The 27,987-nt window shown below is 36.0% G+C and overlaps 1 protein-coding gene across 1 annotated transcript in view; it reads right to left on the bottom strand.

Moving 5' to 3' along the window:
* Positions 1 to 26,592, bottom strand: part of LOC117323219 (bifunctional glutamate/proline--tRNA ligase-like) — a 34,695-nt gene extending 8,103 nt beyond the window's left edge. Inside the window, 28 exon segments of the mRNA XM_033878278.1 lie at positions 202 to 410; positions 584 to 805; positions 8,794 to 8,979; positions 9,122 to 9,328; positions 9,473 to 9,505; positions 9,507 to 9,680; positions 9,814 to 10,020; positions 10,245 to 10,445; positions 12,224 to 12,379; positions 12,835 to 12,946; positions 15,639 to 15,751; positions 15,920 to 16,072; positions 16,218 to 16,269; positions 16,782 to 16,918; positions 17,708 to 17,818; positions 18,353 to 18,412; positions 18,862 to 18,946; positions 19,239 to 19,347; positions 20,170 to 20,294; positions 20,743 to 20,914; positions 21,249 to 21,441; positions 22,190 to 22,316; positions 22,653 to 22,738; positions 23,157 to 23,311; positions 23,832 to 23,988; positions 25,590 to 25,689; positions 26,030 to 26,117; positions 26,428 to 26,592. Coding sequence (XP_033734169.1) covers positions 202 to 410; positions 584 to 805; positions 8,794 to 8,979; positions 9,122 to 9,328; positions 9,473 to 9,505; positions 9,507 to 9,680; positions 9,814 to 10,020; positions 10,245 to 10,445; positions 12,224 to 12,379; positions 12,835 to 12,946; positions 15,639 to 15,751; positions 15,920 to 16,072; positions 16,218 to 16,269; positions 16,782 to 16,918; positions 17,708 to 17,818; positions 18,353 to 18,412; positions 18,862 to 18,946; positions 19,239 to 19,347; positions 20,170 to 20,294; positions 20,743 to 20,914; positions 21,249 to 21,441; positions 22,190 to 22,316; positions 22,653 to 22,738; positions 23,157 to 23,311; positions 23,832 to 23,988; positions 25,590 to 25,689; positions 26,030 to 26,117; positions 26,428 to 26,470 — 3,773 coding nt within the window. The 5' untranslated portion in view covers positions 26,471 to 26,592.
* Positions 26,593 to 27,987: the final 1,395 nt, after the last annotated feature.

The following is a 27,987-nucleotide window of genomic DNA, read 5'->3' as shown; positions in this document are numbered from 1 at the left end:
ACGTACATGTATATGCACTTCCAGATCTCTCTCATGTCTTCCATATAATATCTTTATCAGTTACGAAATGTTGAGCATTTTCAATATGACTTTCTACTGTACATCATGTTGATCAAGTCATCAGATTGAGGCTTCACTGTTATATACATTCAGTATGTATCATGTGAAAATATACACTGTGAAGTAATGTATTTGACGTACCTGGTGATTTTTTTAATGTCTTTGTCGTCCTTGTTAGCCGATTCAGTCTTGGCGGGAGCTGCTTCCTGTTTCTTCGGCGGTTTGTTTTCCTTCGCCTTTTTGTCCCCTTTCTTGTTCTGTCGTCCGCCTCCCGCCAATTCCTCTCCTGTCAGATCCTTGTATTTACCTTTAAGGGCCAGCAATGCCTGTACCTCCTTGTCAACATCACCCTGTAAACGTTAAAATTTCACTTTGAACTTATCAACTTTGCCCTATAAATGTCAAAGGTCACAACTCAATTATCAACATCCCTCTGCATTAGCTATCATTATCAACATCTTTCAGAATGGTTATGTCTGCATCTGCACAATTTCCTCTTTATATTGATCATTAAAGTACATACCTTAGATGCCCCAGAAGACTTGAGTGTCCGGACTTTCTCACCCTGGGCATCAATCTGTGCCTTCAGATTCGTAGCCTCAGCAGAGTCAGCCATGTTGGAGCTGGATTTCTCGGCAGGTTTCGGAGCAGCAGCAGCTGGCTGAGGCTTCCAATCCTTACCAGTGGCAGCCTTGTAATCGGCCTTAAGGGCCAGCAATACCTTCACTTCTTGGTCAACTTTGTCCTGTTAACAGTAACAGTGGATTTTAACATAACGAATTTATAAAGCATTGACTACAGATATCATAATGTCTTAGGGTAAAGTGATCATGAGTTCATGAATGACAAAATATCTGGATAAACGAGGTTCTTCTCCAAAGACCATCCCATGTACTTCAAACCTGCATTTAAGACATCTAAATTTGGAAGTTTGGTTTGGTTTATTTTGTTTAATGTCCTATTAACAGCCAGGGTCATTTAAGGACGTGCCAGGTTTGGAGGTGGAGGAAAGTCGGAGTACCCAGAGAAAAACCACCGGCCTACGGTCATTACCTGGCAACTGCCCCACGTAGGTTTCGCACTCGCAACCCAGAGGTGGAGGGCTAGTGATAAAGTGTCAGGATACCTTGACCACTCGGCCACCGCAGCCCCCACTAAATTTGGTAGTAATATGTACATATATAAATAATATCAATAACAGTTTTAACAAGAACTACATGATTTACGCAAATTCCAAAATTCAACAAAATTTCAGTATCTTTTCCAAAAACAACCAAGAAATCTCCACAAAAATAGTATGGAAGCACCCTGCCTACATTATGAACATGTGTAAATATTACTGCATTGGAAAACAAATATCAAATACCGTATTTGACCTAAAAAGGGCGCAGGGCGTGGGGTAATTGACAGATTAGTTATTCTGAAGTTTTATGAAACAGACTATACCTTATAGCAGAATACCCAAGGCTGTGGAAACGGTAAAATATTCAGTCATGAAAATATTCCAGATGAAGATATATATTCATTATCATATATTAAGCTTAAACATCACTTGAATATTCCTGTAAACTTGTAAACCATTCCAGCTGATCTTTAGACCAGAGAACGTATGTTCCACCATTTATATTCAAATGGAACTCTTTTGTGTTCTATTTTATAGACACAGGTGATTTCCCAGATCATATCAGACATCGTTTCCTTTGATCATGACCTAATAATTGATTTACAATGTCTTTACTAGCTTTCTGTTCTGAACAAAAGCTATTTATCAACAAGAATGAAGTCTTTTACTTTATCTTCAAATAAAGATGGTAAGTTATTATTTGTATGTGTGTTTAATTTTGGGTGCTCTTTGCACTGACATGCCATCTGTAGGAATAGACAAAATGTGGCGAAAACTTGTGTTCCATTTACTTAATTTGCTGAAGAAAATTGAACACATAAAGTAGTAAATCATTTCACATGTGATAAAATTTCACATGAATTATTACTTTTGAACACCATTTTGACACTCGGTCAAAGATTTATTTCCTTGAAAAAAGGTCGGGGCGCCCTTATTAGGTCAAATACGGTACTGCAAAATCACTAATTCTCAGAATTCTAAGTATGTCATTTTCACCCCTAAAATCACTCTTTCTGAAAAGTGAGAGGAAAATATGTTTGATTAATGATAGAACTTACTCCAATTTGGCTATAAACTAATTTGTAAACCATATAAAAGAGCAATAATTAAAAGATTTTTAATCAATTTGTCAAAATCTAAGTTTTTTTACCCAAAAATACAGCAAATAATCTAAATTCCAGTGAATGGGGGAGGAGAAGGGATCTGGATGAATTAAATTACAGAAGCCAGGTTGGTGGGTCCTCATGATCATCTGTAAGTGAGATTTACTTCCCTGTTAGTTGAATATGGATAAGAATATTATCTGGTTAGATTAAGTTTGAGATTTGGTCTATGTTTTTGTGTTGATGTTCAGAGTGGTGTATTGTCATGTAAAATTGAATAAGGTAGGACTTGTTTAGTGTCTATAAAAAATACGTCCTGTTTCGAGTCCTCAATCCATGGAACCTCTTAAGGCAAAATGAACCTAGATTGAGTGAAAATCAAAACCCTTTCATACACATGTCCTGTACTGGAAGATTCAGTCAGACTACCAATCCTACAGTTTGATCTCTATTAAGTCCCAACAAAAGATTTGTTAGCTTAACTGAGGAAACAATTATGATCTAAATTAATATTATCAGGAAATAATTAGTAAATAATCACCCTAAACTCCAAATGTATTCTCTATATACACCGGATAAGTCAGTTGTGTATAATTTATATTATCTATAAAGATGTAATTGACACATATTAATAACCTATCTTTAAGCTTTACAAACTCCTCTATTGACCATATACTCAGCAATATTTACAACCAGAGCGGACACCTAATTATAATGACCCTATGTAACATTTATACCTATATAATAACATCTGAAATATACACACTTAAGACTATTTCATCATAATGAGTTCAAACTGTTGATCTTTTATAAGTGAGCATCATACATAGATACAAACTAATACACCCATCAGTTATAGCTCTCTCAATCAGCACAATAAATGTTGATCAATTCTATTGAAAAGGTAAACACTTCATAATTATGACTGTATATATACACACACTGTCACACACATATGCTTTGGGGACAGTGTTTACACCAGTACTCTGATCTATAAGGCTTAATAAATACATAATCAGCACTCAGAATCATGAAAACTTTAAACAAATTAGCACTATAACTTCCATCTAACACTAGAAGGCGTTGTTCTATACAAAACTTACAGATATCAGATGTTTTCCCTTCCGGTTTCACTATCCACGTGGCTAATTCACCAAGTCAACATGTACACACACAACCCTCACTACTACTGCCGCCTGGCCTGGCCTATATATTTCATTCACTGGGGAGATAATGTAGTATGTGTGTGTGTAGCCCAGAGGTGTGTGTGTGCCCAGAGGTGTCTATGTGGCAGCCTAAGCCATGATTTGATGATTCTACATAGCCCTGGGCCCACAAAGTGCATAGCACACATAGAGTAATTCAACAACTACTGTATACTGTACAGTGTAACACTGACCAGTAAATAGGAGGGCAATATGATAAAACCTATATCCATAACCCTGGGAGTCCTAATTCTGATTATAAGGTACTAGGTCAGAATTGATGATACAATTAATTTTGAGAGAAATTCTTATTTTGGTAAAAAAGTATATAGGGTACATATATGAAAGTAAAAACGTATATAGGGTACATATATGAAAGTATAATGCAGAAATTATCGTTTTATAGATGGTTGGTTGTTGGTATACTTTGGTGTGATGGATTCCTATAATTCTGATTCAATTTACTGAACCTTCTAATTTCATTTTTTCCAATTAAAATATTAAGATTTTAAATACTCATTACATTTTTACAGGAAATATATCACAATTTTTTTTTTAACTTTATAAACACTTTATATACAAGAGGCCCATGGGGCCTGTATCACTCACCTGGTTGGATTTGACCAAACGTCAAAATAATGTTCATGTTCAATTCGTTAATACGTAGCTCTATTTGTCAATCTCAAACAAACAATGCTATATATGGTTTTAGTGTGGGATCCCAACTGCTTTAAAGAAATAACTAAGTTTAGACTCTCTAAGAGTGTAAAAAGACCCCAGGGACTGTTTTTACAACATGATTGTGTTTAAAGAAAGTAAGTCCATTAGGGAGGGAAAATCCCTTGGGCCTATATCTGTTCCCCTTTCCCCAAGGATGCTTCTGGGTTCAAATCCATTCATAACTTTATGACAAGTAGTGATTTAAAGGAATTACCTCTATTTTCCCTATTGGGCCCCATCCCTTCACCCCTTGGGGGTCTGCGTCACCGATTACGCAAAATCTGTTCCCCATCTCCCAAGAAGGTTTCTGACCATAATATATTAACTTTATGACAAGTAGCGATTTAAAGAAATTATCTCTATTTTCACTGTTGAGCCCCATCCTTCATTGACTAACAGTTAAATGATAGGGCGAGTCAATACTACAATATATATCATTGACTAACAGTTAAATGATAGGGTGAGCCAATACTACGATAGGGTGAGTCAATACTACGACATATCATTGACTAACAGTTAAATGATAGGGTGAGTCAATACTACAATAGGGTGAGTCAATACTACAATAGGGTGAGTCAATACTACAATAGGGCGAGTCAATACTACAATAGGGCGAGTCAATACTATGATATATCATTGACTAACAATTAAATGATCGGGTGAGTCAATACTATGATATTATTTACTAACAGTTAGGGTGAGTCAATACTACGATATATTATTGACTAACAGTTAAATGATAGGGTGAGTCAATACTACGATAGGGTGAGTCAATACTACGACATATCATTGACTAACAGTTAAATGATAGGGTGAGTCAATACTACAATAGGGTGAGTCAATACTACAATAGGGCGAGTCAATACTACAATAGGGCGAGTCAATACTATGATATATCATTGACTAACAGTTAAATGATAGGGTGAGTCAATACTACAATAGGGCGAGTCAATACTACAATAGGGCGAGTCAATACTACAATAGGGCGAGTCAATACTACAATAGGGCGAGTCAATACTACAATAGGATGAGTCAATACTACCATAGGGTGAGTCAATACTACAATATATCATTGACTAACAGTTAAATGATAGGGTGAGTCAATGCTACGATATATCATTGACTAACAGTTAAATGATAGGGTGAGTCAACACTACGATATATCATTGACTAACAGTTAAATGATAGAGTGAGTCAATACTATTATATATCATTGACTAACAGTTAAATTATAGGGTGAGTCAACACTACGATATATCATTGACTAACAGTTAAATGATAGGGTGAGTCAATGCTACGATATATCATTGACTAACAGTTAAATGATAGAGTGAGTCAATACTATGATAGTTAAGTCAATACTACAATATATCATCGACTAACAGTTAAATGATAGAGTGAGTCAATACTATGATAGGGAGAGTCAATACTACAATATATATCATTGACTAACAGTTAAATGATAGGGAGAGTCAATACTACAATATATATCATCGACTAACAGTTAAATGATAGGGTGAGTCAATACTACGATATATCATTGACTAACAATTAAATGATAGGGTGAGTCAATACTACGATATATCATTGACTAACAGTTAAATGATAGGGTGAGTCAATACTACGACATATCATCGACTAACAGTTAAATGATAGGGTGAGTCAATACTACGATATATCATTGACTAACAGTTAAATGATAGGGTGAGTCAATACTACGATATATCATTGACTAACAGTTAAATGATAGGGTGAGTCAATACTACGATATATCATCGACTAACAGTTAAATGATAGGGTGAGTCAATACTACGATATATCATCGACTAACAGTTAAATGATAGGGTGAGTCAATACTACGACATATCATCGACTAACAGTTAAATGATAGGGTGAGTCAATACTACAATATATATCATCGACTAACAGTTAAATGATAGAGTGAGTCAATACTATGATAGGGAGAGTCAATACTACAATATATATCATTGACTAACAGTTAAATGATAGGGAGAGTCAATACTACAATATACATATTATCGACTAACAGTTAAATGATAGGGTGAGTCAATACTACGATATATCATTGACTAACAATTAAATGATAGGGTGAGTCAATACTACAATAGTGTGAGTCAATACTACGATAAGGCGAGTCAATACTTAGATAGGGTAAGTCAATACTACAATATATCATTGACTAACAGTTAAATGATAGCTAGGGTGAGTCAATACTACGATAGGGTGAGTCAATACTACGACATATCATTGACTAACAGTTAAATGATAGGGTGAGTCAATACTACGACATATCATTGACCTACAGTTAAATGATAGGGTGAGTCAATACTACAATATATATCATTAACTAACAGTTAAATGATAGGGTAAGTCAATACTATGATATATCATTGACTAACAATTAAATGACCGTGTGAGTCAATACTATGATATTATTTACTAACAGTTAGGGTGAGTCAATACTACGACATATCATTGACTAACAGTTAAATGATAGGGTGAGTCAATACTACGATAGGGTGAGTCAATACTACGACATATCATTGACTAACAGTTAAATGATAGGGTGAGTCAATACTACGATAGGGTGAGTCAATACTACGATATATCATTGACTAACAGTTAAATGACAGGGCGAGTCATTACTATGATAGGGTGAGTCAATACTACAATATATCATTGACTAACAGTTAAATGATAGAGTGAGTCAATGCTACGATAGGGTGAGTTAATACTACAATAGGGTGAGTCAATACTACGATATATCATCGATTAACAGTTAAATGACAGGGCGAGTCATTACTATGATAGGGTGAGTCAATACTACAATATATCATTGACTAACAGTTAAATGATAGAGTGAGTCAATGCTACGATAGGGTGAGTCAATACTACGATATATCATTGACTAACAGTTAAATGATAGGACGAGTCAATACTACCATAGGGTGAGTCAATACTACGACATATCATTGACTAACAGTTAAATGATAGGGTGAGTCAATACTACAATAGGGCGAGTCAATACTACGATATATCATCGATTAACAGTTAAATGATAGGGCGAGTCATTACTATGATAGGGTGAGTCAATACTACGATATATCATTGACTAACAGTTAAATGATAGGGTGAGTCAATACTACAATAGGGTGAGTCAATACTAAGACATATCATTGACTAACAGTTAAATGATAGGGCGAGTCATTACTATGATAGGGTGAGTCAATACTACGATATATCATTGACTAACAGTTAAATGATAGGGCGAGTCATTACTATGATAGGGTGAGTCAATACTACGACATATCATTGACTAACAGTTAAATGATAGGGTGAGTCAATACTACCATAGGGTGAGTCAATACTACGACATATCATTGACTAACAGTTAAATGATAGGGTGAGTCAATACTACAATAGGGTGAGTCAATACTACAATATATCATTGACTAACAGTTAAATGATAGGGTGAGTCAATACTACGAAAGGTTGAGTCAATACTACGATATATATTACTGACTAACAAAGAGTGATTTCAATTCAATTTCCTAATTCAACAGGATTCACAAGATACACACATAATATAATTCATTGTGGAAGATGGCAGAGAACATAGTCAAAACAATACTGATATATTCCTATATATGTATGTATTCTGTTATACAAGAATTTCATGTATATGTCTCTCCTGTCCTGCTTTGTGATTAAAGTAAATTAAATGATGTCATTGACAAATGTAACACCATAGCTAGTCCGGCTTTCACGACTTTTCCTCACAGGCGACACAATAAACCAGACAAATCAAGTTGTTGTCATTGTCAGGAAACCAGTTTTTTATTGATAGTGACCAGTAATCATGCCATAACACTCTCCTGTAATTTATATCTAAAATGTTTTCCTTCTTTATAAGATGCACCTCCAAACAAAAATTGTTCTAACCAAATGTGGACAAAATACTGTCTTTCTGAAAGAAAAAATATTAAAAGATTTTAAAGTTTTTTCGCTATATTTCTCTTAAGGATCCAGAGCCAGCCACTATATGTTTATACCACATTGGATCTCCTTTATCCAATAATGCTCCAGATCAAATTTCATCAAAATCCATTTGGTCATTCAGGACTAGTAGTGATTTGAAAGATTTGCCTCAATATTTCCTATTAGACCCTCCTCTCCAGCCCCAAGGGAGCCACTTCCTCCATTTATACCGCATTGGATAACCTCTGCCCAATAATGCTCAAGACAAAATTCATCAAAATTAATTCAGGTATTCAGGGCTAGTAGCTATTCAAAGGAAATGTTGACGGACACTGCATCATGGCATAAGGTCATGTAGAGAGAAACCAAACTTCAAATTGGGGAAGATCCTTCCGGTAGGTCCCAAGATAATAGCAATATTAATGGTTTGTAAATGGATGATGGATCACGGACAACCGTGATGAAAGTGTACTAAAACGTAAACCATTACTGATTGCGTAATGCTCATCCTAAGCAAAATGTGATTTTGATATAATGAAATGGTAAGACAATCACTAAATTTTGATAAAAAAGGAACCCCTACCTTGGCAACTTTCTGGGCCTTCAGATCTCGGATTTTATTTCCCTGAGCAACAATCTTATCATTGAGTACAGAATCTCCAGTTGTCGCTGGTGCAGGTTTGGCATCTGGTTTCCAATCCTTACCAGTGGCAGACTTGTACTCAGCCTTCAATGCTAGCAGGATCTTAACCTCAGCATCTACCACATCCTACAACACATACAAAATGGTTATAGTGCCCCATTTATTCTTGTGATCCAACAATTTTTCACAAACATGCATATGTATCATTAAAGAAGACAATTTTAGATCTTACAAAGCTTTTTCAGTTAAAATTTAAATATTTGCTTACTTTCTTTGCTTTCTGCGACTTGAGATCCCTGACCCTGTTGCCCTGGGCTGCAACCTTGTCATAAAGGTCACCATCTCCTCCTGCGGTAGCAGGAGTAGTAGTTGTGGCCGGGGCCGGTTTGGCATCCGGTTTCCAATCCTTACCAGTGGCAGACTTGTACTCAGCCTTCAATGCTAGCAGGATCTTAACCTCAGCATCTACCACATCCTACAACATATACAAAATTGTAAGTGGCCCATATTCTTGTGACCAAACAAGTTTTCACCGAACATGTATCATTAAACAAGACAATTTTAGATCTTACAATTGAAACTTTTTTCAGTTAAAATTAAAATACATGTATTTGCTTACTTTCTTTGCTTTCTGTGACTTGAGATCCCTGATCCCTGTTGCCCTGGGCTGAAACCTTGTCATAAAGGTCACCATCTCCTCCTGTGGTAGCAGGAGCAGCAGTTGTGGCCGGGGTCGGTTTGGCATCTGGTTTCCAGTCTTTACCGGTGGCAGACTTGTACTCGGCCTTTAATGCTAGCAGGATCTTAACCTCAGCATCTACCACATCCTACAACATATACAAAATGGTTAGTGGCCCATATTCTTGTGACCAAACAAGTTTTCATCGAATATGCATCATTAAACAGGAAAATGTTAGATCTTACAAAGGGTTTTCAGTTAAAATTTAAATATTTGCTTACTTTCTTTGCTTTCTGTGACTTGATATCCCTGACCCTGTTGCCCTGGGCTGCAACCTTGTCATAAAGGTCACCATCTCCTCCTGTGGTAGCAGGAGCAGTAGTTGTCGCTGGTGCAGGTTTGGCATCCGGTTTCCAATCTTTACCAGTGGCAGACTTGTACTCGGCCTTCAATGCTAGCAGGATCTTCACCTCGGCATCTATCTGGGCCTGGAACACATCAGTATTTAATGATATTCTGGGGGACACTGCGATGATGATAAATCTAAGTGACATCAAAAATGTTTTGGTCTTGTCTTTGTTACAAAGAGTTTTACAAATCATACAGAATTCAGGTTAGAGAACACTGTATTTGTCTGAGGCTTGAAAAATTCTAATCCAGAAGTCGTTCATTTGACTCCGGTTAACTGAGTTTATCTATAATAGAGCCATACCTTATTTGCTTTCTGTGACTTGAGATCCCTGATCCTGTTGCCCTGGGCTGCAACCTTGTCATAAAGGTCACCATCTCCTCCTGCGGGAGCAGTAGCTGGGGCTGGGGCCGGTTTGGCACCTGGTTTCCAGTCCTTACCAGCCGCAGACTTATACTGAACCTTTAAGTCCAAAAGGATCTTCACCTCGGCATCAATCTGGCCCTAAACAAGAATTTTCAATTTGACCATATGCACATGAATTTACACTCATTTTTTTAAAATAAAAGGATGTTTTGAGAAAACTTTGTATGAATTTTCATAAGCGTCAACAAATAGAAAGTTGAGATATTTCGTAAAATGTACACTATTTAGTATTCCAAATCTCTAACAGATATATAACAGATTATGACTGTATAACAGATTATAAGATTTGTTTTCAGCTCAACACAAAAATGCTAATATGAAGAGTTCCAGATTAATTCAACCAATCCTACATAAACTGTTGAAGCTATACCAACTACAGTCACCCACAAATCCTACATAAACTGTTGAAGCTGTACAACTACAGTCACCCACAAATCCTACATAAACTGTTGAAGCTATACAACTACAGTCACCAACCAATCCTACATAAACTGTAGAAGCTGTACCAACTACAGTCACCCACCAATCCTACATAAACTGTTGAAGCTAACCCAACTACAGTCACCCACCAATCCTACATAAACTGTAGAAGTTAACCCAACTACAGTCACCAACCAATCCTACATAAACTGTTGAAGATATACCAACTACAGTCACCCACCAATCCTACATAAACTGTAGAAGCTATACCAACTACAGTCACCTACCAATCCTACATAAACTGTTGAAGCTGTACAACTACAGTCACCCACAAATCCTACATAAACTGTTGAAGCTATACAACTACAGTCACTCACCAATCCTACATAAACTGTTGAAGCTAACCCAACTACAGTCACCTACCAATCCTACATAAACTGTTGAAGCTGTACAACTACAGTCACCCACCAATCCTAAATAAACTGTTGAAGCTAACCCAACTACAGTCACTCACCAATCCTACATAAACTGTTGAAGCTGTACAACTACAGTCACCAACCAATCCTACATAAACTGTTGAAGCTATACCAACTACAGTCACCCACAAATCCTACATAAACTGTTGAAGCTATACCAACTACAGTCACCTACCAATCCTACATAAACTGTTGAAGCTATACCAACTACAGTCACCCACCAATCCTACATAAACTGTTGAAGCTAACCCAACTACAGTCACCCACCAATCCTACATAAACTGTTGAAGCTGTACCAACTACAGTCACCCACCAATCCTACATAAACTGTTGAAGCTAACCCAACTACAGTCACCCACCAATCCTACATAAACTGTTGAAGCTGTACCAACTACAGTCACCCACCAATCCTACATAAACTGTTGAAGCTGTACAACTAGTCACCCACCAATCCTACATAAACTGTTGAAGCTGTACCAACTACAGTCACCCACCAATCCTACATAAACTGTTGAAGCTAACCCAACTACAGTCACCCACCAATCCTACATAAACTGTTGAAGCTATACCAACTACAGTCACCTACCAATCCTACATAAACTGTTGAAGCTGTACAACTACAGTCACCAACCAATCCTACATAAACTGTTGAAGCTATACCAACTACAGTCACCCACAAATCCTACATAAACTGTTGAAGCTATACCAACTACAGTCACCTACCAATCCTACATAAACTGTTGAAGCTATACCAACTACAGTCACCCACCAATCCTACATAAACTGTTGAAGCTAACCCAACTACAGTCACCCACCAATCCTACATAAACTGTTGAAGCTATACCAACTACAGTCACCCACCAATCCTACATAAACTGTTGAAGCTAACCCAACTACAGTCACCCACCAATCCTACATAAACTGTAGAAGCTATACCAACTACAGCCAAACAGTAGTTACCTTCGGAACTTTGTCTGCCTTCAGCTTCCTGATTTGTTCGCCCTGGGCGGTAATCTTACTGTCAAGATCAGCCACTGAAGCACCTCCTGGAACAGTTGGGGCTTGCTCATCTTGTGGAGATTTTTCAGCCGACTTCCCTTTCTTACTTTGTGCTTTCTGTAATGATAGCAGTAAGTATCTCTTCATTATTACAGCATTCATACTTAAGAAACTTGAAGATTCTACTCAGGGTTTAGGAATATAAAATAAAACCCATTGTTTACATACATGAACAAATATTGCCACAATAACACAGTAAAAATGTTTTATTATGAAAAACATCTATGTCAGCATTATCATCTGCATGCAATCCTTTCCTTTTAACTATACTATAACTATATACCCCCAACCACTGCCCCTCTTTCTAAATATGTGTGCGTGGGTGGGTGGGATAGGGAGATGTAAAATTTAAATACTCCAGGTAACAAGACATAATATTGTGTATGAAATTTACGCAAAATTACACTATGTAAACCGAATACCTGAAATCCTCTCTAGTAAATAATATGGGACTAAATACACCAAACCTTTCCCAAGTTTTCATACTTTAATGGATCAACAAAAAGACTTACCTCCTTGACGCTGGCCTCCTGTTTATGTTTGGAGCCAGCCGTGGGCATCTCCTTCTGATGGCCATCCGGTATGTTTAGTAGTACACACGGACTACACTTCCCAGTATAGGGGCTGAAAAGCATTGATTGATACAAATGATAAAAGGGAACATTATATATGGTCTGATTTTTCTCAATTCTCATTGGCTAAAACATTGTCATGTGGAGGTCAATATTTTGTGATATTAACCTGTTGTTTTTATCTTCAGAAACAATTCAATATTGCCTTTATGACATCATATTCATTGTGACGTCACAATAAATATCCCGGTGTAAATTTCCTGTATCAAGATAAATATAATGCTATTCCAACCTTTTGCAAACAAGTTTCATATCTAATAATGTATAAAAATTAAGAACCTTTGATTAGGTTGATATGGTATTATACTAATCTGGTAAAATCTAAAATATTGATCTCAGGCTTCGCCTTCAGTCAATATTTGATTTTACCAGGTTGTTATAACACCAAACGGACCTCACCAAAGGTCCATAATGGATAATTACAGATTTTAATGTAAGTTTATTGTGAATACATGTACATAGTTTAATTTATTTTTGAATGTAGTAGTTTTGGTCTAATGGATCTATACGTATACAGACATAGAAAGTTTGTTAACTGATATTAGAGTTATATTAACTGGCACTAGTTATGTTAACTGGCACTAGAGTTATGTTAACTTGCACTAGAGTTATGTTAACTGATACTAGAGTTATGTTAACTGTACTAGAATTATGTTAACTGGCACTAGTTATGTTAACTGGCACTAGAGTTGTGTTAACTGAAACTAGAGGAGTTATGTTTACTGGCACTAGAGTTATGTTAACTGACACTACAGTTATGTTAACTAGCACTAGAGATATGTTAACTGGCACTAGAGTTATGTTAACTTGCACTAGAGTTATGTTAACTGACACTAGAGTTATGTTAACTGGCACTAGAGATATGTTAACTGGCACTAGAGTTGTGTTAACTGACACTAGAGTTATGTTAACTGGCACTAGAGTTGTGTTAAATGGCACTAGAGAAATGTTAGCTGGCACTAGAGATATAGTAACTGTACTAGAGTTTTGTTAACTGGCACTAGAGTTGTGTTAACTAGCACTAAAGTTATGTTAACTTGCACCAGAGATATGTTAACTTGCACCAGAGTTATGTTAACTGGCACTAGAGGTATGTTAACTGGCACTAGAGTTGTGTTAACTGACACTAGAGTTATGTTTACTGGCACTAGAGTTGTGTTTACTGGCCCTAGTTATGTTAACTGTACTAGGGTTATGTTATTGGCACTAGAGTTATGTTAACTGGCACTAGAGATATGTTAACTGGCACTAGAGTTATGTTAACTGGCACTAGAGTTGTATTAACTGGCACTAGAGATATGTTAGCTGGCACTAGAGATATATTAACTGTACTAGAGTTATGTTAACTGGCACTAGAGTTATGTTAACTGGCACCAGAGTTATGTTAACTGGCACTTGAGTTATGTTAACTGGCACTAGAGTTATGTTAACTGGCACTAGAGATATGTTAACTGGCACTAGAGTTGTGTTAACTGGCACTAGAGGTATGTTAACTGGCACTAGAGTTGTGTTAACTGACACTAGAGGTATGTTAATTGGCACTAGAGTTATGTTAACTGACACTAGAGTTATGTTAACTGGCACTAGAGATATGTTAACTGGCACTAGAGTTGTGTTAACTGACACTAGAGTTATGTTAACTGGCACTAGATTTGTGTTAACTGGCACTAGAGATATGTTAGCTGGCACTAGAGATATATTAACTGTACTAGAGTTATGTTAACTGGCACCAGAGTTATGTTAACTGGCACTAGAGTTATGTTAACTGGCACCAGAGATATGTTAACTTGCACCAGAGTTATGCTAACTGGCACTATACTTATGTTAACTGGCACTAGAGTTGTGTTAACACACACTAGAGTTATGTTAACTGGCACTAGAGTTGTGTTAACTGGCCCTAGTTATGTTAACTGTACTAGAGTTATGTTATTGGCACTAGAGTTATGTTATTGGCACTAGAGTTATGTTAACTGGCACTTGAGTTATGTTAACTGGCACTTGAGTTATGTTAACTGGCACTAGAGTTATGTTAACTGGCACTAGAGATATGTTAACTGGCACTAGAGTTGTGTTAACTGGCCCTAGTTATGTTAACTGTACTAGAGTTATGTTATTGGCACTAGAGTTATGTTAACTGGCACTAGAGTTGTGTTACCTGACACTAGAGGTATGTTAATTGGCACTAGAGTTATGTTAACTGGCACTATACTTATGTTAACTGGCACTAGAGTTATGTTAACTGACACCAGAGTTACGATAACTGGCACTAGAGTTATGTTAACTGGCACTAGAGTTGTGTTAACTGACACTAGAGTTGTGTTAACTGGCACTAGAGTTATGTTAACTGGCACTAGAGTTATGTTAACTGGTACTAGAGTTATGTTAACTGACACTAGAGTTATGTTAACTGGCACTATACTTATGTTAACTGGCACTAGAGTTATGTTAACTGACACCAGAGTTACGATAACTGGCACTAGAGTTATGTTAACTGGCACTAGAGTTGTGTTAACTGACACTAGAGTTGTGTTAACTGGCACTAGAGTTATGTTAACTGGTACTAGAGTTATGTTAACTGGCACTAGAGTGATGATAACTGGCACTAGAGGTGTGTTAACTGACACTAGAGGTGTGTTAACTGGCACTTGAGTTATGTTAACTGGCACTTGAGATAATGTGCCTACCTGGTTGTTTGGTAGGGCTGGTCACAGATGTAGTACCCTCGTCGCTGTAGTTGGATGATGTCTCCTTTCTTCAGACTGGCTAGGCATGGGTCTCCATACATAACCTGCTCCTTCTGTAAACCATCAAATTGGTATTACTACACGTTCCCCTTAATAGTCATCAGCCGACTGTTTTTCTTTCTTGAAATCTTCCCCCCCCCCCCCCCCCTCCTTTTTTTAATGCAAAATTCACTGTAAATCAGGAAACATCTCATTAAGCTGTAAAAGCGTTAACCTCCTACCTTTGAGTCTCTGTTGGCGTAGGCCTTGAAGTCTTCGTCCTTTGCAAGTATAGGCTTGGTGATTATGTGGTCATACTGGACACAGATGGCAGGAGTAAATGGAGCCTTGTCAGTACTGGCCAGCCATGTTATCTTCTGGGTCTTCTTGTAATCCTTATAGAGAAACGACAATGATTATAATTTTGTTTCTGGCATTTTTCATGCTAAAGTTTATTTCAGGTGCATAAGACTCAAAGAAGGTATTGAGGTTTTCAGGAGGAAAACTGTTACAGTAAACAGAGAAAGAAAGAAAACTTACTGTATTCTCAAGGTCTAAGTCGGCGTCGAGTGAAGTAATTTTCCCATTGGTTCTGTAAACATATCAGATTTAATTTAATCAGTTATAAACATGTATACCGAGTATTGCTAAAGTAATACATGTCCCCTACCTGAGCATCGACAAGGATTTTCCAAATATAGTAACAGTGACCTTGACCTTGACCCAACAACTCTGAAACCTGTCTCACTCTAATATATTAGGTCCTTTGAAGTTGTCTGAAGGTTGATTAAAATCCCTCAAGGAATGAAGCCGCTAGAACACTGCATGACAAACTTTGGTGTTACGTACAAATATACTTACACAGATGGACGGAGAGGCAACCTATAGCCCCCTCCTTCATTCTTCATGGGTTTCACCAGTAGGGAATTAATAAAACTGAAAACCCCTGCATCTTTCATAAAAGTTGACAAATTTTACAAAGAACGAATGTTTTAAACTTTAATCACCAGTTTCAACAGTATCCAAATACATTATCATTTACGGCATACAGGCACAAAAGAAATATGGAATGATTGACACCTAATTATCTGGTGAGAGATTTACCGATTAATTTTGGCGATCTTGAGATTCCCCCAGTTTATGAAAGTTACTGTTTCTCCTTGTTTTAACATCTCGGCATCAGCGCCCTCTATGTACAGCAAGGGAGAGTACCAGGTATCCTTTGTTCCCAGCTCCGAGTTCTGGAATAGATGAAATGTTTCCACTGATTTTATTTGGGTACATTTGGGGTTCCATATAGGGCCCTTCCTCTAGAAAAATTTTGCTATTATTTCCCAATTTTGAGTTCATATTTTCCCAATCAGAAATTGTCAAGTTTCCTTGTACATGTATGTAATTGTTAATAAATATGAAGCAATGTTCATTGTAACATATTTCAAATAATGTTTTTAATGTTTTCACAAGCCAGTGTTATAATTCTACTAGTCCCTATTTTTATTTATCATAGCTAAAATATGCATATCAGATTTGATGGTTATGTTTGAGCTTGGAGAAAGTAACTTTTTACCCAAAATTAAGAAAATACCACCGTATTTTCCCATTAGAAAAGGAACAAGCCCCTTTGCAATAAGGTTCAGAAAATCACTGGTTTCATATTATTCTTAAATTACCTTGTATCATCATTTCAATTACCAATTAAAATACTTGAACCAATGACACTTCAATAATCTTAAAACTGAAAGCTCAAATTTCAAGCCCAAAGATTTAAAACCATATCAAATATCATGCCTATATAGTACTGATATAGCTGATGTTGATTGAGGATCTAAGTACCATACTCGACAAAATAAATCCATTCTCGACAAAATAAATATCACATTTCACAAAAAAATACCATATTGACAATTAAAATCAATACAGACTTTTATGATGTGTATTTATCCTGTCTCACAGAAAAAGCTGGGGTCACTTACAGGCACAGGAACACTTATTAGGTTGGATATATATCACCAACAAAAAGATAAACATACCTTTGGGTGTACTGCGACTTTTTTACAGCCGACACTAGCTCCCTTGGCGTTGACAGGAACCACATCACTCTGTAAGAGGGCGGTGTATCGTGGGACTATGGGATCTATTACCTGTGTACAGAAAAAAATCATTATTGAGGGAAAATAATTAAATCTGTTTTCACATTTTCTTTTCCAGCAATTATCAAAGTGTTTTATGAGGATGATAATACTGAAGGTAATTTATCCAGTCACCCAATATAAATCTGATTTCACATTTTCTTTTCTAGCAATTATCAAAGTGTTTTATGAGGATGATAATACTGAAGGTAATTTATCCAGTCACCCAATATAAATCTGATTTCACATTTTCTTTTCTAGCAATTATCAAAGTGCTTAAGAGGATGATAAAACTGAAGGTAATTTATCCATGCATCCAATATATCATATCAAACAAACTTGTTACCTGCCAAAATATTAAATGGTCAAAAATATTTCTCTATAATACCTTTATTTCACTATAAATTATATCAGTTGCAGCTTACCATAAACAGTAGACTAAGTACATGTAGATGGTACGTTTATCATCCAAACTTCGACAAAATGCTTGTGGATATTTACTTTCACATTAAAGAGCTAACTTGATAGTTTCATAAGAGTACCAACCTTTTTGTTGACAGACCAAATCTTGTCCCATTCCATCATGACAATGGAGCGAGATGAACCCTGCAGACAAAATTCAGAAACTTAATAACATCATTGCATCAAATAATCACAATTCTTCGTATTAATTGACACCATCACAAATTTTGTACAAAAATCTACTTCTTTGTTGTTTTTTTATCTGACATTAATCTGTTTTTGTCGGTCTGATGAAAGACTGACCTTTTCTCCACTTTTCCCCTTTTTTCCCCTAAACCTAAGTTACATAGAGAATCTACACTTGAAGTCTAAGAAAGATAGAAAAATAAACCTCTGAAATATATCAAAAAATAAATTTAACTGTCATCTGAAGAGGATGGGCTGAATAGTGAAAACTTTTTCTTAGTGATGATGATCATGTTTACATGAAACTTCTTTTCAATTATAACGTCCATATTCACATTCCAGGAAAACGCTAATTTATATTGGTTTTACTTTCATTACAAGACATCAGTAATATATATCCGATTTACCTGGGCTACAATGAACTGTTTCAGTCCCTCCACAGTCATACCACGTCTCAGCACTCCTCTTACTGTTGGGAATCGCGGGTCCTCCCTAAACGATAATATGTTTTACACATATTTGGTCAACATAACTACATTAATTGTATCAGTATATGCTTTATATATATTCATAAAAAAAACAATTTTACAGATTCTTTCCATGATTTAACTGTTGTCAACGAAATAAGATTAATATTGGTAAGATGTTATAATTAAGGTCACATGATGCATAAACTATTGATTCGGAAATTTTGTTTTGAAAGAATTTTATTATCCTTAAGTCTGATTAGTTTCATTTTATTAGTAATAAACTACAATATCAACCATTGAAATTTTTGACGTACCATCCGTCGACAATTCCCTGATCCACAAACCATGTAAGTCTTCTCTTGGACAGCACAGTGTTTTGTAGATTTAGACGGCTATACTCATATATATAAGGCTTACGCAGACCTACAAAGACAAGATCATGTCTAGTTTTAGAAATTTGGTGGACTAGTTTCTGCTGTCTCAAGTAACAGAAAATAACTGCCTCCCCAAAGGACGCCTGCTGTTCATATGATTACGTCCCAGTACACAAACAAGCACCTGAGTAGACTAGATCTGCTTAAAATTCCTTAAACTACTTCTCAAGGACACAACAAATATGACAGAGCTTTAACTTGTCATCACCAAATAATTTAATAGAAAGTGATCAGCTAATCATGAATGTGGAAATGAGTGAAGCCTACCAGTAAGTCACACCAAGGTGGAATGAAGCTATCAGCTAATCATGAATGTGGAAATGAGTGAAGCCTACCAGTAAGTCACACCAAGGTGGAATGAAGCTATCAGCTAATCATGAATGTGGAAATGAGTGAAGCCTACCAGTAAGTCACACCAAGGTGGAATGAAGCTATCAGCTAATCATGAATGTGGAAATGAGTGAAGCCTACCAGTAAGTCACACCAAGGTGGAATGAAGCTATCAGCTAATCATGAATGTGGAAATGAGTGAAGCCTACCAGTAAGTCACACCAAGGTGGAATGAAGCTGTCTCCAAGTCATTTGAAGAATAGAAAATGAAAAGGACCCCAATTTTTACAGGAAGTTAAATCATATCATACAGGCAGACCCCATTTTTCAGAAAAGGACCTCACTGATACAAAACCTAGTAAAAAAAAACCTGCGATATGTATGAGAATGTGTTACAGTTAAACTGGGTTGGCATATTTTCCTACATAACAAACTCTTTAGAAGTCACGGCTGACCAGAACGGGTTTATTTTTCTACATACCAAGGACATCGATGATCCAGAAATATTGACAGTCACGATCGTGGTACTCGGTCGTCCTCAGGGCGTGTGTCACTCCCTCCACACTGTCTACAATCGGGCAGGCAAAGTCGTAGGTCGGGTACACCCTGTTATAAACCATCACAGTAAATATAATAGTATCACTCGGGAAGGATAACGGTTATTCCAGAATTATCTTGTTGAAGGGGTGGGATACAAAAATTTAGTTAGTAGGAGTGTGGGGGAAACCTGGGAATGGTAGAAATACATTAGTAGTTTTAATCTGTTAAAACAAGAGGCCCATGGGTCTTAACAGTCATCTGACTCTAAAGTCCCCTCTACTATTGTAGTACACATACTCTGTAGCAAGTATAGAGGCACTGTTGGCCATGGCAGCCATATTGGATTGCGGACCAACTGGAAAAGTAATAACACTTGATCAGGACCATCTCAGAATCATTTCAGGTAAGTTAGAGCTGAATCAGATGAATTAAATAAATACTGTAAATCTACCAATCTTAGCACATTCCCAGCTCTTCCCCATACTCCTATAACCGTAACTCCTCATTAACTTACTTGTACTTGGTGCCTGTTTTGACATGGGGCTCAGTTTTACACCTGAAGAAGGTAGGGTCCCTCATACAGCCGTTGTCTGACTGCATTTCTACCATTCCTCTAACACAGCACGTCTTACCGAACGTGGAGCCTTTCTTCATCTCCTCCCACATCTCCAAGTTCTTCTTCACACCTGTAAATGAATAAATATATCTCTAGATACTTCTTAACACATGTCAAGTAAATAAATAAATATACATGTATCTCAATACTATATCGCAATTTGCCAACACATGTTGATATATATTGTACATGAAAGTGAAAATAAAAAATAAATTACAAAAAAAAAAATACATAAAAATCTCGAAGTACTTCTTTACACCTGTCAGGTAAATAAATATATCTCAAGGTACTTCTTTACACCTGTCAAGTATATACATATATGATATACTACCCGAGTCTATTTGGTAATACACTAAACTGTACAATAATCAAATTTCACTATAAACAGATGTCACACTACATACTATTGGATCGATTTTTAGAGTTAGTCCTCTCCTCTCTCTCTTTCTTCATGGTTTCAGGGTCTGTGTCGTCGCAGTACGCCTTTCCCTCACGGATCAGCTTCTCACCTAGCTGCAGAATCAGGTCGAAATGGTCTGAGGTATGACTAAATATGTCGTACTTGATTCCCAACCTAGCCACGTCCTCCAGGATCACCTAGAAATACAGAAACACAGGATTGTTGTACAGCTGATTTTGTGGGGGATTTAATTCCACTAAATGTAGGGTCATTAAGTATAGGGTGAAAATATATTCCCAGCAAATATTTATACCAAAAAATATAAATATACAGTTTAAATGATATAATACATATATACAGATGTATATGTTCGCTTGTTTACTACTGATGTTAACAAGGTAGTGTTGAGCAAAATTAAATACCCGCAAACTATAGTTCTGTTTGGGACAATTTCAAAATATGTGCCCCGTGAAATTAAAATATATACATCATAGCCAGATAACCTTTTATAATACATGTATATAAATTCATGTTTACCATAGTGAGGATTATACATGAGTCAAAGTGACTATTGTTTTATTGAACAAGTTTAAAAGAGTCAATATACTACAGACATGAATGAAAGATTATATTTATCAGAAAAGAAAAACACTTCAATTGGTTTGCTGTATGACAGACCAATTTTTAATTGAATAGTAGGTATAAGCTTATTGCTGTGGAAACAACCTGTCAACCCAACATGTAATTATAATATCTGATCAGTAAATTATAATTAAAGGTTGTAATGTTGCTTTGATAAATTATAGATTTTTCTTGTCTTTTGCTGGAGTATTTATTTATTTTTCCCAAAATTAATTATTTCTGAAAATGAAACTTAAAAATCATACCTGTGTACTATACATGTGCAAATTTACGATATCTATTCAGGGATACTTTATTATCTACCTTCTCAAAGTCAGCATCCTCCTTGGCTGGGTTGGTGTCATCAAACCTCATGATCAGCTTACCCTTGAACAGCTGTGCATAGTGATAATTGAGAAGGGCAGCCTTGGCATGGCCAATATGGAGGTACCTGTTGATAGCAATCAATTTCATAAATTACAACAATGATTTGCCGTTACTTTGATTTAGGTCAGTCTGCTGTTCGGGCAAAACGGGTAGACATTTCCAAATAAAGAAGATTCAACTTATTCTGAATAATTTCAATTCTCATTAATTATGATATATATCAGAAGGCCGCCTCGAGTTTGATCATCTAAAATCATTACATATTATGACCCATATGAACTAAACATCAAGTTAAAGTAGGTCTCACAGTCACGAGTCAATCTAGTGTTATTTGAGTTTGTTTTTTTTAAAGTTTGTCTTGACCAAAATAATACTGTAGTGTAGTATGTGTTGAACTTACCCGCTGGCCTCTGGTGGAAATCGGACAATCACCTTCCCCATCTCAGCTCCTGGCAAGTCTACAAACTTTCCCTCATCCTTTTTCACCTGTCACATGAAAACAAATTGATAAACATATATCCTATGGAGTCTTTTAAACAAACTAAATGACATACTGGTTTGTGATATGGTTGGATTGCCAATACAAATCTTGAATAGAAATAAATATTTTGAATTCTTATTATCTCATCAAATCAAGTTATATATAAAAGTTTTGTGTGGTAACTTTTGAAAAATATTACACATTCTACAAATTATGATCTTAAAGAACAAAGCACATTTTTTCATACGTCAAAGTTTTCAATTTAGCTAACATTGGGAAGAGTTACAGAAGAAGTCCTAACATCAGGGTCAATGAATTTTAAAGGTCAACAAGTAGCAGCTTTTTAATACTCCTTCCATTCTTTAAGCTTCTACTTCATTGATAACTCTACAATCCCTGCCAGCTGCACAATCTGAAACTTACAGAGGTATCAGATTTTTTGATTCCTTGTCCTTGTGGTTTGGGAACAACTTTCAGGGCAGATTTAAACGGTTCTTGATCGGAGAGAAACCGGAAATAACGTGACACATTCACTGGTGCTGCGTCTCGTGCCATCATGTCATACCACTGTTTGTTTACTAAGGAAAATAGAATATTTGAAATAACATATAATTATTTATCCTTTCCCATGTTGAAGTAATAAATGTTACATTTATATATAAGTGGATAGCAAATGTCAAAGGACCATCCTTTGAGCCCTGATAATTTTTTGCTACCAGAAATTCACTAGTTGATACATTGAATTGTTGATACATTGAATTATTAAAAGTTATTAAAACATGTTGGTGTTTTTTATTTGCACTTTGATTCTTGATAAGATCATGTTCATAAAAGTGTCTAATGGAGGTATGCGAACCAGTCTAATGAACATCATTTGATAAAACTTGAATATCTCTCTAATAAATAACTATGATTTGGCCAGTTAAAATCCCTCATTTCCATCCAAATTGAAATGATTTAATTCAACTTTCAAATATTTTGTTTGTACTCTGAGTATAAAATGTTCCTGTGAGATAAATTTATATAAAGCTCTATATTTGAGAAAAGAATCATTAAATGATAGGTACTGGATAGAATATAGTACAAAACATATTTTACCATGTAGTGCCTCCCAGACAGCGAAATCAGCGATAGTAAGGCTATGGCCAACGAGGAAAGTGACTAGAGACAGTCTTTCCTCCAGGTACTGCAGGGCTGATGAAAACTCTGTGGCACAGGACAAGTGACCAGCCGCAAATGTCATCCAATGGTCAACCTGAAACCAAATAATCTAACATTTTACACCACCGGTATACAGTAACAGTACAGCGTTTGTGTAAGAGTTATCTCCCTTAGAAATCATGTAGCAGGCTGGGTTTTAATTGTAAATACTGTACATAGTTGTATGGTCGCCTTCTAGCTTCCAGCTAGGGGAAATTTCCCTTTAGCTCAGTCGGTAGAGCTGAGGACGAGTAAGCCGAGGGTCGCGGGTTTGATCCCGGCTTGCTGCAAACTACTACTCCTTGAACTTTTACATTGGTGCCGCAGACCACTCCAAGTGAAAGCAAAAGGCTTCCTTGGAGAGAGAACCTGGGTTGGTGTGTTCAGGGGCGAACACGTTTGAAGGAGGGAGTAGTGTAGCAGGCCAGGTTTAAATTGTAAATACTGTACATACCGTATTTGACCTAATAAGGGCGCAGGGCGCGGGTAATTGACAGTGGGGGCGCCCTTATTAAGATTAGTTATTCTGAAGTTTTATGAAACAGACTATACCTTATAGCAGAATACCCAAGGTTGTGGAAACAGTAAATTATTAAGTCATAAAAATATTTCAGATGAAGATATCTAATCATTATCATATATTAAGCTTAAACATCACTTGAATACTCCTGTAAACTTGTAAACCATGCCAGCTGATCTTTAGACCAGAGAACGTGTGTTCCACCATTTATGTTCAAATGGAACTCTTTTGTGTTCTATTTATAGAAACAGGTGATTTCCCAGATCATATCAGACATCGTTTTCTTTGACCTAATAATTGATTTACAATGTCTTTTGCTAGCTTTGTGTTCTGAACAAAAGTTATTTATCAACAAGAATGAAGTCTTTACTTGACCTTCAAATAAAGATGGTAAGTTATTATTTGTATGTGTGTTTAGTTTTGGATGCTCTTTGCACTGACATGTCATCTGTAGCCTGTAGGAATACACAAAATGTGGCGAAAACATGTGTTCCAGTTACTTAATTTGCTGAAGAAAATTGAACACATAAAGTAGCAAAATATTTCACATGAATTATTACTTTTTAACACCATTTTGACACTCAGCCAAAGATTTATTTCCTTGAAAAAAAGGTAGGGGCGCCCTTATTAGGTCAAATACGGTAGTTATATGGTCGCCTTCTAGCTTCCGGCTAGGGGGAATTTCCCTTTAGCTCAGTCGGTAGAGCGGCGGACCAGTAAGCTGAGGGTCGAGGGTTCGATCCCGGCTTGCTGCAAACTACTACTCCTTGAACTTTTACATTGGTGCCGCAGACCACTCCAAGTGAAAGCAAAAGGCTTCCTTGGAGAGAGAACCTGGGTTGGTGTGTTCAGGGGCGAACACGTTTGAAGGAGGGAGGGTTCGATGCCGGCTGGCTGCACACTACTACTCCTTGAACTTTTACAATCATAACCAACTTTTTATTGTGGCCAATATTTATAACATGATGTGATGGCCAATGACACATTGAGCCTATACAGTACGTATATGGTATAAAACCTTGACATATACCCTAAAAAGCCAAGTTTGGAGGACATATGATTATGAAGGTCAATTAAAGCTTAACTTTGAGATAATTCATATCAGTATATGAAACTAAGATGTACAAAACACAAACCTCTGTTTTCTGTAAAAATGATTCCCCCAGTAGTCCTTCATCTGGGAATGTTCTGGCCAAGAACCGACAAATGGAAAAATTGCTTGTAAAAGTGACATTGCTGTAAAAAATTATAAAATATTAATTATTGCATGGTGTATAAGATTATTTATTATATGGCAAATGTATATATATTTCAATACTTATAGGGTCTTTGATTTTTAATTCATTTTATATCTGACCATTTCCCTTTGACATGTTTACCAATCTACATATATTTTATTCTGACAAATGAAATATATAGACAGTTATGTAAGTGATAAAAGCTCACATTTATACAACTATCAAAATATATTTGTTAAAAATTAATTCATTCTGGGTAGAACCCTTATCAAAAGCATATCAATATTAACAGTTTAGTGATGAAAAATGAAGATTATATATCCTTCTATATTACTAACTTTCCAACATCAAGTGAGGTGCCATTTCCTAACTCTGTAGATACTGTTTTCCCGTGAGACTTCAAATACTGGGCAGACAGGTAGGCAGCTACACAAAAAAAAACATTGTATAGATTAATGAGTAGATGCAATTTTGACATTTACTGTAATTATGAATGTATGTATTACAGATATTAGCCGACCAACTCCAAAATATACAAGGTTGGGGCTGTAGTTTGAGATCGATGATACACTGAAATCATATCGTTTCAGATATCTGATAACCATTTACGTTATTTTAACACATATAAAACATTATAATATTAATAACTGTGAACAGTGGACGTGTATACATTAATCGGTCAGCCCATATTTGGACTTATCCGATCTCTGGCCATGGCACCACCTACAGTTCTTACCTAATGCTGGTCTATCCTTCTGTATAACAACTTTGTACGACATTGTATGTGTTCAGTGACAAATTTATCACAAATGCGACAAATCGTCTGCTTCTAAAGGCCTTATACGTAACCGGCTAACCTAGACCAGTTTATCTTTTTACATGTGGTTTCATCAGCCCGGAAGTCGTTTGCCAATCACAAATCAAACGCGGACTCTAGTTCCGGACACCAAAGCAACTATTACAACAAAGTTACGTCATTTAGATTCACTGCTTCACGCTGTGGGAGAAATTCGTGTAACAATTATTATGTTCTACAAGTAATGTTTTATCTTATTTAAATCTACATAGAGATCATATAGCGATCTTTGCATATGAACTGTTTACATTTTATTAACATAACGTCAAAACTTTCCATTCTACAAACATGTATGGATAAAACCTATTCTCGTGTAACACACTCGGTTTAATTTTTCAATATGTTTGAAACTTTGAAAAGTTCAAGATTTATTGACTATTGTTTGGTTTTTGTTGTAAAATAAAGAGACATTGTTTTTTTTTATTATCAGCTGGTCTTAGACGCGTGTACTTGTGGACATGATTATGATGTTTTTAATCAAAATTTTACATTATAGACGAGTAAATCATAGTATTACAATCGCATGCTTAATTTGTAAAAAAAAAATATATCTTACCTTGGCCTTATGAATACTAAATTTATAAGGCCAAGGTACGATATGTTTTTTTTTACAAATGAAAATTTCATGAGGTTGACGCCAGTTTTATGAACATTCCTTAGGGTAAATACCAGTTTAATGAACATTATATGGAGTTGCCACCAGGTTAGTTAACATTCCATGAGGTTGATACAGTTTAATGAACATTCCTTAGGGTAAATACCAGTTTAATGAACATTATATGGAGTTGACACAAGGTTAGTTAACATTCCATGGAGTTGACACAAGGTTAGTTAACATTCCATGGAGTTGACACAAGGTTAGTTAACATTCCATGAGGTTGATACAGTTTAATGAACATTCCATGAGGTTAACACCGGTTTAATGAACATTCCATGAGGTCAACACTGGTTAAATGAATATCCATGAGGGTGACACCAATTTACTAAATATTCTAGTAGGTTGACAACAGTTAAAAGATATTCCATGAGGTTGTCACAAGTTTAATTAACATTCAATGAGGTTAACCTCCAATTTAATTAACATTCCATGAGGTTAACCACTTTAGGTCTCTTGGTATTGTGTTAACCTTTGAAAATTTTGCAATTTCTGAAGACAAATAACGATGGAAAAAATACCCATGATCATTATAAACCGTTATCATTTTAACTCATGATCATTATAAACCGTGATCATTATAAATCGTGATCATTGTAAACCGTGATCGTTATCAACCGTGCTCATTATAAATCGTTAATCATTATAAATCGTAATCATTATAAACCGTGATCACTATAAACAGTGATCAATATAAATCGTGATCATTATAAATCGTCATCATTATAAATCGTCATCATGATAAATCGTGATAATTATAAATCGTCATCATGATAAATCGTGAT

The sequence above is a fragment of the Pecten maximus genome, chromosome 3, assembly GCF_902652985.1.
Source record: "Pecten maximus chromosome 3, xPecMax1.1, whole genome shotgun sequence".
Taxonomy (NCBI): Eukaryota; Metazoa; Mollusca; class Bivalvia; order Pectinida; family Pectinidae; genus Pecten; species Pecten maximus.
This window is presented reverse-complemented; position numbering and strand designations above follow the sequence as displayed.